At 44.9% G+C, this 12059-nt stretch overlaps 1 protein-coding gene across 3 annotated transcripts in view; it reads right to left on the bottom strand.

Moving 5' to 3' along the window:
* The window catches only part of CSMD3 (CUB and Sushi multiple domains 3), a 1155643-nt gene that overhangs the window by 40204 nt on the left and 1103380 nt on the right, over positions 1–12059 (bottom strand). For all 3 annotated transcript variants that reach the window (XM_045006341.1, XM_045006342.1, XM_045006343.1), the window contains 3 exons: positions 6972–7145; positions 5017–5190; positions 4687–4760 (listed from right to left, as the gene is read on the bottom strand). In XM_045006341.1, the coding sequence (XP_044862276.1) occupies positions 4687–4760; positions 5017–5190; positions 6972–7145 (422 nt within the window). The remainder of the gene's footprint in view (positions 1–4686; positions 4761–5016; positions 5191–6971; positions 7146–12059) is intronic.

Genomic DNA, 12059 nt, shown 5'->3' with positions numbered 1-12059 from the left:
CTCCTGATATATTTTGCAAGAGGAAAATTGGCTTGACTATAACTGTTTTATCGTATTATTAGCAAAATATAGGCCAAATCCTGACATCCTTACTCAGTTTACTTGATCCTTACCTAGGAAATATCCCACTGAAATCAATGACAATTTTGTGTGATTAAAAACTGAGTAACATCTTCAATTGCAGGTTTTGATGCTATATTAGTATTTCCTCAATATAAGCAAAACTAAAGGTATGTTTACACTGGCAAAGTTACATCGCCGGCAGTTACATCGCCATTCAGAGAGCGCTGAAGGGAAACCGCTGTTGTGTGTTCACACTGTCAGCTGCCTGCACAATAGCATGTTCACATTTGCAGCACTTGCATTGGTATTTGGAGCGGTGCACTCCTGGCAGATATCCCACAGAGCATCTCTTCTTCTTCTGCCACTAAGAGTTGTGGGAAGGTGGAGGGGGTCCTGGGGCATCCTGGGTCCTGTCCCAATGCCCCGTGATGCATTGCTTCGCATCCCAGCAATTCCCATGCTTCCATCTGCATTTGGCACCATCTTTCAATGGTTTGTGTACTGAGCGTTCTCTCTTCGGTCTGCAGGAATGGATTCTGCACTGTTGACCAATATGCTTCTCGCTCTCACTAACACATCATGAGGGGCAGTGGAGTTACTCCTTAAACAACAAAGGCAAGAGGAGCTTGACATGGATCTCGCCATGCATAGTAGCTATGACACAAGATTGCTTGTGGCATTCATGGAGGTGCTGACCACAGTGGAACACCGCTTTTGGGCTCAGGAAACAAGCACTGAGTGGTTGGATCACATCGTCATGCACCTCTGAGATGACAAGCAGTGGCTGCAGAACTTTCGGATGAGGAAAGCCACATTCATGGGACTGTGTGATGAGCTCCCCCTAGCCCTGTGGCATAAGAACATGAGCATGAGATCTGCCCTGTTGTTGGAGAAGCGCATGGCGATTGTACTGTGGAAGCTGGCTACTCCAGACTGCTACCAATCGTTCGCTAACCAGTTCAGAGTGGGAAAGTTGACCGTTGGACTCGTGTTGATGGAAGTGTGCAGGGCCATTAATCGCATCGTGCTCCAAAAGACCGTGACTCTGGACAAAGTGCATGACATTGTGGATGGCTTTGCACAAATGGGCTTCCCTAACTGTGGAGGGGCAATAGATGGCGCGCACATTCCAATTCTGACACTAGACCACCTAGCCACTGAGTACATCAATCGGAAGGGGTATTTCTTTATGGTTCTCCAGGCGCCTGTGGATCACTGTGGGTGTTTCACAGACATTAACGCAGGCTGGGCTGGAAAAGTGCATGAGACACGCATCTTTCAGAACAGTTGCCTGTTCAGGAAGCTGCAAGCAGGGACTTTTTTCCCAGACTAGAAGATCATTGTAGGGGAAGTCGAAATGCCCATTGTGATCCTGGGAGACCCTGCCTACCCCTTAATGCCATGGCTTATGAAGCCATACACAGGGAACCTTGACACCATCAAGGATCAGATCAACAACAGGCTGAGAATGTGCAGAATGACTGTTGAGTGTGCTTTTGAAGGCCCACTGACAATGCCTATATGTGAAGCTGGACCTGGCAGCTGACAATATTCTTATGCTTAGAGCTGTGTGCTGTACATTCTATAATAACTGTGAAGGGAAGGGTGAAAGCTTCACTCAGGCCTGGACTGCTGAGGGTCAGTGCCTGGAGGCTGAATTTGAACAGCCAGAGACCAGAGCTATTCGAGGGGCACAGCGCAGAGCCATAAGGATCAGGGATGCCTTGAGGCAGCAATTTGAAGCCACTAATATTTGTTGCTATGCTTGGGAGTGCAGTAACGCTAGGAGGTGATTGTGACTGGTGATTGCCTGTTGCTTTGCAGGGTTCTATTTGCTTTCAATTAATGTAATAAAGATTGCTTTCAAACCAAAACAATTCTTTTATTAAAAAAAAAAACAAGAACAAGAGGAGAAAGACAAACAAACAAAAAACCATCAGTACTGTGGGGGATGGGGGAAGGGAGGGTCCAAGGAGGAGGTGGGATCCTGGGACCGTTAAAAATTTGTGTATGTCCAAGTATCATATGCAACCTTGTCCTTGGAGTATAGCGCAGTGGGTACTGTACTTCAGCAGGGCTAAACTACAGAGGGACGGGTGTTGAGTGCAGTGGGTACTGGGAGTCCGCAGGGCTGGACTGTGATGGGACAGGAGTGGAATGCAGCAGGTACAGACTGGAGCTAGGAGGTTGATAAGGGTGTGTTGGTGGTGTCTAGGGGGCGCATGGGAAAGAGTTTTGTGACAGCAGTGGCAGGGGAGAGCGGGCAGGGGGCTGCTTGGTTTGCAGTGTTAGTAGCACCTGGAGCCTGTCCACTTGGTGTTCCATAATGTTTAAGAGCTGCTCCGTGGCTTCGTTCTGGCACATGCGTTCTCCTTTCAGTCCCTCTTCTCACTCCTTCAACTCTTGTTTTTTGGCTGCGGAGTGCATCATGACATCACACAGAAAGTCCTCTTTAGTTTTTCGTGGCCACTTTCTAATTCTGTACAGTCATTCACCCAGAGATAACAAAGAGGGAGGGTGGGCTCCCATGGTCATATCTGTGAAGCCAAAATTTTACAGATGCAGTAGTGTTTGCAACACACAGACCACTGATTCAGTGATTTAAAACACAGCCACTATTCACATACCTGTCACTAACTGGCTGACCCCAGGCAAGCACACATGAGCCACAAGACCCCCCAAAACGGTGAGTAACCACAGGGCAGGTGAAATCAGTGTTCCAGGACCATATTGTACACTGGGCACATGGCTCTTGGGGAGAGCCAGCACTGGGGCGGGGGTTTATAATCATTACTGTCCCCACATTTTCCACAGGCGGTGTTCATTATGGAATATATCTCACTGCTGAGAGTGAGCAGGGAATCAAGGGAGAACCTTCTCCAAGACTGCAGCTTCCACCCTGGCCCTGATGCAGCTTGCCTGTGTGCAACAATGGTTCCCACTCCAGTGACGGCAAAGTGGCACAGGAAAGTTAGCCTTAATGGGGCAAGAAACAAAGCAGCTCTGCCAAAGAACCTGCAGCAGCAGATTGCCCAGTATCTCCATGAGAGTTTCATGGCGGCAGATTCCCGTGAAGTGTGGGAGTCAATAAACACCCTGTTCCACCGCATGTGGTGGTATGCACATCATACAGACACAAGCCTGCTTTCTGCTACCCTCCTACCCCCAACAACTCGCTTCAGTGATTCTCAAAATCAAAGCCACTTACCAGGGGCCTCCTCTCCTTTTTGCGCTTTACCAAGATCTGACTGCTGTGACTGGCTAGCCTCCTCCAGGATAGAGAAGAGCTCCTGGCTGCATGCATCTCTGACCTCCAAGTCATCCTCTGTCTCTGGGTGACCCTCTCCCTCCACATTCTTGTCCAAGATTTCCTCCTCCTGGCTTGGTCCACTCTCAAATGGTACAAGAGCCACCGAAGTATCCACAGTGGCCTTCGCAGTGGAGGTGGGGTCGCCACCGAGTATCGCGTCCAGCTCTTTGTAGAACCAGCAGCTTGTGGGTGCAGTACTGGAGTGGCGGTTTGCTGTCCACGCCTTGTGGTAGGCATTCTACAGCTCCTTCACTTTGACCCTGCACTGCATTGTGTCCCAGGCATGGCCCCTTTCTGTCATGCATCGTGAAATCTGTCCTTAGGTATCATAATTCCTATGGCTGGAGCATAGCTGGGACTGGACAGCCTCCTCTCCCCAAATGCTGATGAGGCCCAGCAGCTTGGCATTGCTCCAAGTGGGGGGATTGCCTGGTGTGTGGAGCAGGCATGGTCACCTGGAAAGATGCGCTGAAACCACTGCACATGTCACCGAGCAAACAGGAAAGGGACTTTCAAAATTCTCAAGGAATTTAAGGAGTGGGACTCACAGTTGAGTTCAAAGCAATGACCAGAGAGCCAAGAACAGGCATTGTAGGACACCTTCTGTAGGCCTATTGCAGCGCTGTAATCAACCAGGGTGTTTACACTGGCACTGTGGTGCTATAGCCCTGGCACAGAAAGCAGTACACCTCTTGTCGGGGTGTTTTTTTTTACAGCGTTACAACTGCACAATTTCTGTGCACTAAAGTGGCAGTGTGTACACCTCAGAAGTTACATCGCAGAAAGCTGCTTTACTGCACAGAAACTTGCCACTGTAGACAAGGCCTTGGATAGATGAATAACTTGGATATTGCTTTTATTTTTTGTATTAAGAAAACGACCTCTCCTGCCAAAATCAACGTACACACTAGCACTGCAGGGTCCAAATCACAGTGTGTCAAATGGAGTATATGACTAGGGCTTCCAAATGTTTCATCATGTAGACCACATTTTAATACAGGGATTAACCCATAGACTACCTGCCTTCCAGTTCCAGAGTATGTGGAACACTTTCCCTCCCATTTATGATCACATAACATCTGTTTGGCAACTAAAAATTGTTTGCATAGAATTTATTACTGGAAAAATATTTAAAGGGTTTGTTGCTGATTTTAATGCAAATCAGATGCTGGAAATAAGGATAACCAACACCATATGAGCGTCTCATTCTTAACAGACCATAGGCAAGTTCTTTAATCCCCAGTGGTTCCTGGATCATAGTCTGAGAACTTCTGAACTACTGTGTACTATAAAAACAACTTAACACTCCCTACCTGGTAGCCAAATGTATTGTTTTGTGATCCATGCCGTGGGATTCCAGGGTTTTCACATGATGTGCGAGTGGGTTCTAAAAAAAATTAAAATAAACACAACATAAGGTATTTTTTAGTGAAAAAAATCTGTGTGTCAACAGATATATTTAATTTAACCATGTGGAGAACAGGATCAGTAGAAGCATCATGATTAAAATGGTCATATTTCACAGATAGTGTAGAATAACACAACACAGTAGATCAGAGTTCTCAAACAAACCGACAGGATTAGCAGAGGGAGAACAAAAGAGAAGAATCCAATAGATCTCAGTAACATGGATCTCATCTTACCTATACATCGAGGAGAAGAACCACTCCAAGTTCCATCTGCTTGGCATATCCTAGTACTGGACCCAACCAAAACAAAGGGAGGATTGCAGCTGAAAGAGACTTCTGACTGGTAGATGAAGCTCTTGCCTTCTCTTTTCCCTTGAGCAGGTACTCCAGGGTCACCACAAAACTTTGCTATGGAAAATAATGTGACATACAGAAAGCAATTCAGCATTTGCTAAAAGGTATTAAAATAAGACTTACACTGAAATACCTAAGCTTAGCTGAACAGTTACTCCAAATCTCATGTCTGGCTCTTATACATAGCCAAATAAATGGGAGTTTTGTGGGAGCGAGGAAGGAATGGAATCTGCTCAACATGATGGAGAGGTCACATAGCCAATCTTTGCTAGTACTGACTGCAGTCCCATGGTTGAACTAGCTTTGGTGGCTGATTAGAATGCCTATGAGAAAGGCAGAGGAAACAGCTTGGAGATGTACTGTGTGTCTGGTGATTCCACCAGCTACAAAACCTTCCACATCCACAGCTCTACTCTATCCCCAAATCCTATATTACATCAGCATACAAGGTGCCCCACAGAAAACAACTGCAGAGTATGACAGTCCTCTGCTCGCACAACGGAACCTCATAACACCTGCTACTTATAGGGTCTTCCATGCTCTTGGAGGGAGCAAAAGAAGTTGTCCAAAGAGAAACAAATTTTAGGAGTGGCAGCTTCTTACTTCATCTTACTTAACTACAACTGAAAACTTGGGTATGGAGTGAGATCACTAGAAAGTTAGTGTGGCTAACTAGAACTACAATAAAATAACTACATTAAACATGGAAAGCAGTTTAAGCAGGAATCTGAAAGTCAAACATTAATAGACGTGTATTAAATAGAATATATATCTGCCAATAATAATATATTCTAAATCAGAGTCTTAAGGCTTTTAGCTTATCACCTACAAGGATTTTCTTCTGTCCATGGCATAGTATTGAATTACTGGCTGGATGCATGCTGGGTGAGTTTTTTGGCCTCTCCCTGCAGTAGTAGGTATTGGCCATTATCAGAAGCAGGATACTGTGATTCATGGACCAGTGATCTGATCAGCAATGCTCCCAAACTCCACATTCTCTGATATAACCTCACTGGTTGCAGAGCAGTTCCACATACAGAGATTTGTTTGCAAGACAGGGGTCTTAATCTACGACAATTTGGAAATTCATACTACATCACGGAACTGGCAGCATAGATTCTGCTGCAAAATTGTTACTAAGAGAAAACTTTAGACTCTGTAAGGGCCTGATCCTGTAAACACCAATAATTGAACATAATACTTACTACTGTGCTTAGTCTGATTGGCTTCAATATGACTACTTTCTGGTGTAAACTGTATGTTCTCTAGTAAACATATGCCACACTGGGATTATAGTTTGTAGACAGCTACATACATTTTGTTTAGCTTTTTTGCACACTGAGGTCTAAAAGTTTCTTCTGAGTGGTTATTTGATGAGTAAAGTCTCAAATTCTCAGGGGGGAAAAATCTTTAATTCCCTCACAAGGAACTGGCATTATTGGGAGCTAGATAATTTTTACAGAAAGAGTTCATGTGGAAACTCCATCATTCATTTGAAATTTTTCACAAGCCTTTCCCCAGCAACATGCTATTGTTGGATGCCCACTAACTCTCTTTCACATGAGTAACTAAGGAAATGAGACATGGTAATTCATAGGAGCCTTATATTTCTCTGAGATGGAAAAATGTGCATATAAAACACCCTAAATTTGTAGCAGATTGGAGGTTCTGGGATTCCTCCTTTTACTAGTGTAAGTTCAAGTGATTTTATTTTCCAAAGAAACCTGACGAGCAACTGAAGAACATGCGACAAGTGGCCAAAAAGTGACCGACAAGCAAGAGTTGAGCGAGGAAAAATAATAAGGATAAAATATAAGATTCAAACAAATACTTACGTAAGCACTGAGGTACCTCACCACTCCAAGTTCCATTCCCAACACAGGTCAAAACAGCAGGAAAGGATAGTTCATAGCCTGGGGAGCAGACATAGCTAATACTAAATCCCCAGTCAAAATTTGTTCCTTCCAACCTTCCATTAGAGATCTGGGGAGGAGTTGGGCAGGTAACAGCTGCAATAACATTCAAAGTGATTAGGCACAGCTGCTGTCAATATCCCTGGTGAACACAGTTACTAGAAGAACCATATGTGCTCATTTAATCTTTTTGGAGGACAATACAAGTGGTGACATGTTATATTCCTGACTATATTCTTGCAGCACCACTGTAGCTAATATTTCTGGTTGCCTCTATTTCTGGGACACACAATTGTTGCCAGTTATCGGAATTTATAATGCAAAGTTGAATGCTGCATCATGCTAGTTGGGAAGATAACCCTTGGAAATCACTGTATAGTTTATATAATATACAATATTTGATAAAATACTAATAGTGTTTGTGACAAAATGATTTTTGTTGACTGTTAGGCATCCTGGGGTATAATTATGTTCACTTACACATGGTCACAATCCAATTCTTTCTTTCTGTTAGCCAATTTAGCTGTTGTTAAAACACAGGAATGAGATTCAGGAGCAAGACTCCTTGAAAGGTGCATGCCTGGCTGCACTCTCTCTCTTGGTAGGTACCACACACGGAAGTGTCTGCTTCGGGGTAATTCTTTACCAGGAGGCATCTAACTTCTGGATGAGAGGACGGGGTCCTGGGATTCCCTCTTCTTCTGAGTCTGCTAGTGCTGCTGCTCTTACAGGCAGGAGAGGGGCTTAAAAATTCAGACTTGACTCCCCCTCCTCAGGCCTGAGGGTGGCAAGGGGAGATTTTGAAGGCAACACTCACTCTAGGTTTGTGCAGGAGTGAAGAAAGCAGGTCCCTCCCCTATATCTCAGGTCTGATGGTGCCCAGGAGAGTAGCAGAAACATTAGCAGCAGAAAGAGTTCCACAAATAAGTGATGGGGAAGTAGTGGTGCTATTTGATTTTGGGGTGGTGGGGGAGCAAGGGATGGCTGCAGCAGTTATGACTTTGAAGGATGAAAGGGAGGGAGGAAGGGAGAAGGAGAAAGGGGGTGAGATGAGGGAGGATGGGAATGAAAAGGGACAGAGAATGGGGAAAGCAAATTGGATGGAGAGAGAGACAATGAGAGACAGACAAAAGAAGAGATGAGCGAATGAGTGAGAGGGAGTGAATAAATGAGAAACAGTGAATGAGGAGAGCACCAGTGGGAAAGAGCAGAGTAAAGAGGAAGAGAGTAAGTGTAACACCAATAGACCCCATTTGTTGTGATTGAACCTGGGGCCTCTGGAGTTTAGTTTATGAGACTCTACCACCTGAGCTAAAAGCCAACTGGCTTTAGCTAAGGCTGTAGAGCAGACTCGTTAATCTCTAAGTGGTCTCAGTGCCACTAGCTGGGATAGAACCCCACTCTCAGAAGGTATGTGGGTTACATAAGTGAGAGTAGTTGGATTGAGTTTAAGGGAGAGAGAGGGAGTAAGTGGGAAGCAGTGAATGAAGAAAAATGGGGAAAGGAGAGTTGAGAGACCATGTGAATGGGGAGATGAAGGGGCTGCACTCAGAAGCTTTAAACTTACACTTAGTTAGCCTGTCTTTCTGCAGGCAGAAAAAAAATTAAAGGGAACACCGGTCAGGAGCATGAGGTTCTTGCTGTGTGACCTGTGGAAGCCACCTGGCTTTTCTGTGCATCAGTTTCACCATTAGTATAATTCTATATAATGGGATTATCACTTTTCTATACATCATACAGGTGCTTGAGGCTTCATTCATTAATGCTTATTAAATGCTTTGAGAATCACAGACTCATAGAAGATTAGAGTTGGAAGAGACCTCAGGAGGTCATCTAGTTCAACATCCTCAAAGCAAGACAAACAGCAACTAAATCATCCAGAACTCTGGGTGGAAATGCAAAGTGCCATTATTTTAATAACCTTTTAGCCAAACAGGAGACCAAGGATTTGGGGGTGACTTTAGGATTGCCTTTTTCATTGCCCTCTTTTTTTTTAGAGACTGGGTGCATGGCTTCCAAAATTATGGCATTTGCCACCTTCTTCATAGTGGTTATGAGCTCAGTGAAATATTGTTTTGGATTGAGTGAAAACCTCATTGAGGTTGATAGGTTTGAACTCACCCTTCATTTAACATAACTGTAAGAATACGCCCAGCTCCCTCCCCCGTCTCCAAAGATAAAAGGAGTGTGTGACTCTGCCCAGGAGCTTTTGCAGAGTATAGTTTTAGGTGGGGGTGTGTGTAAGTGTGTGTTCATGGAAAGGCAAAATATACAACAAAATGACAAAGACAACTTGAAGGAGCAACTGGAAGCATGGTGGCTGACCCTGGAAGAAATCTGAGAAGAGGTTTATGGGTTGGGGTACAGGATGGAAAAAGTGTTCTTAGTGCTGTGAGAAAAATAAACTGTTTCCTGCTATTGATTCTTTCTGCATTCAAAGACACAGAAGTTTGTGCATTCTTTGCAAATAAACAAAACTGCATCAAAGAAATCTCTATTGCCAATTTTTCCTCCTAACTGGAACCACCGATTAAACCCTGAATTTTTGGTTAGGCCCTCAGGTTAAAAGGGGTAGCTTTTACCCTTTTAAATTCTCTTCCTTCCTTTCTTCAAGTAGCAGCATCAGTAAGAAGCTGGGGTTTGGGATAAGCACCAGCACTCTTACCCTGCACCAGTTGGAGAAAGTCCATTTATCAAGCAGCTTTATTACTAGTCACTATAAAAGGGACTTTATGTTTCAGCTTCCTGGCTGAAAGCAAGGGAACAAACAGAAAATTTCTTACTTGATAATCTACTTTCTGCTAGGAGTGTCTCCCAGAATTCTGATATGTATGGTTTATTCCCTTCCTGTCTGCCATTTCCAGAGGCAGTTCAAAGCTGCAGCAGAGCCTGTGCTAGCCAGACATGCTAAACTCGTGAGAAAAAATTGGGCTTGTTTTTGGCTTAATTGGCTTGTGAGTTGCTTGTTGGATAGTTTTTGGCTTGTAGCTTGTTTGGCTTGTAGCTTGTTGCCTCTTTTCTTTGACCAGCTCCCAGCAAGCAGGGGCAAGGGTGGGCAAGCAGGGGTAAGAGGGGGAGAGAGTAGGGGTGGACAGCGGGCCCACCACAGTCTCAGACTGCACGCCAGGGGGATCTAATCACATAGAGTGTCGGGGTTCTTAGGGATTGGCTTGTTTTGAAATGGGATTAGCTTGATTTTTGGCTTATTGTGAAAGTTGGGGTACTTATTTACCATGTGAAAGTTGGCAGCTGTGGTGCTAACCACACCCCCTTCTGCTTGCTATCAGATGATGCATTTCTAAGCTGTGAAACAGCTCTTAGAAAATGATTTGTAACACTAACTTCAGTGCCAACTACACCTCTACCCCGATATAACGCGACCCGATATAACACAAATTCAGACATAACGCAGTAAAGCAGTGCTCTGGGGGCGGAGGCCGGGGGACGGTGCATGCTCCGACAGATCAAAGCAAGTTCGATATAACACAGTTTCACCTATAACACGGTAAGATTTTTTGGCTCCCAAGGACAGCGTTATATCAGGGTAGAGGTGTCATTAATTATTTGCAGTAGGCCACTGCCTCTTGGTAACTATCCAAACAGAATGCTGAGCCTTGGCTGTGAAGCCATCCAGGGTGGGTAGAATTGTGGGAGAACCTGATAGCAGAAAGGACATTACTGGGTAAGATAATTTTCCATTCTGCAGCCCAGCATCCCCCACAATTTTGATATGCATGGGAAGTAGCCAACAGTGAACGACATTAGGGAGGGACAGAAAAGTGAACATGAGAAATAGGGAAAAAAATCTTTTTGAACTGCTCGAATGGCAAGGTTATATCTGGACCACTGCTTACAGCACTTTCCTGCCAAAGAAGGCCTCAGCAGAGACAGAAAGACTACCTTACAGTGCCTGATAGAGGCGCTAGCTATGTGACTGCTCTGCAGATCTCTGTGTTGGGGGCACATGCTCTTTTGGCCCAAGAGGTTGCCAAGGATCTTGCAGAATGCATCTTGATTCCCTGACCAGGGCTGTTGGATGGCTTGTGTGCCTCAGCGAAGCATAGTCCGATCCATCTAGTAATGGATAGCTTGGATACTCTAAGCCCTTGGCACCTGGGGATGAAAGGAAATGAACAGGGAGACCCATCTCCTTGTGGATTCTTTACACTTGATATACGTCTTTAGTGTGCTTCTGCCATCTGGGGTGTGCCACTGCTTCACAGTCAGGTGCTGTGCCCATGGGCAGAGTGAAGGAAATCAGAGGCTTAAAGGGATGTACAGTTAGGTCTTTCAGCACCAGTGGTAGGACCAACTGAGGGAAGATTGGTCCGACAGCTGGTCTGGGCAGTCTGATTGTTCTGAAAAATTTGGATACCTGAGGGTTCTGCCAAGGAGCCTGAGGATCCTACTAATGATACACAACTTATGGCTGATATCTGGTGAACTACCCTGCTGGGCAAAAGGCCCTTATCTGCACCTTTCTGAAGGAAGTTGTAAGTGGTTGGAATCCCAGGATTCCTTGGATATGCGCTGCACTCTTGGCACAACAAACTGAACTTGGTCTACATGGACAAGTATGTTTGCTGTGTGAAAAAACTCTCCTGAATGAGAGAAGAGGCCTGATTACTTTGGAAGATAGGCCGAGTGTGGCTAACACTTCTCTTTCAATAGCCAGGCTGTCAGTTAAAGGTGACCTGGGTCTAGATGGAGAAATGAGTCTTGGAAAAAAGAGGTCTGGTCTTGTCTAAAGCTGGAATGGTGGCTACAGCCTCAGTTCTATCAGATCAGAAAACCAGGGTCTCCTTGGTTGGTAAAGAGTTAGGGCTGTCACCCTTCTCACCTTACCTTTTGGAACACCTTCCCTAGGAGAGAGAAGGGCAGGAATGCATATTGCAGGCCTTGTGGCCATCTCTGCGACAGAGCATCTGTCCCATGGACTTAGGATCTGCTTCTCGGGTGAAGAATTTCTGTCATTTTGCATTGCTGTAATTGTCAAACAGGTCAAGTTAT

The sequence above is a fragment of the Mauremys mutica genome, chromosome 2 (genome assembly GCF_020497125.1).
Source record: "Mauremys mutica isolate MM-2020 ecotype Southern chromosome 2, ASM2049712v1, whole genome shotgun sequence".
In the NCBI taxonomy this organism is placed as follows: domain Eukaryota; kingdom Metazoa; phylum Chordata; order Testudines; family Geoemydidae; genus Mauremys; species Mauremys mutica.
The sequence above is the reverse complement of the archived record's forward strand: the minus strand, read 5'-3'. Positions and strand labels throughout refer to the sequence as shown.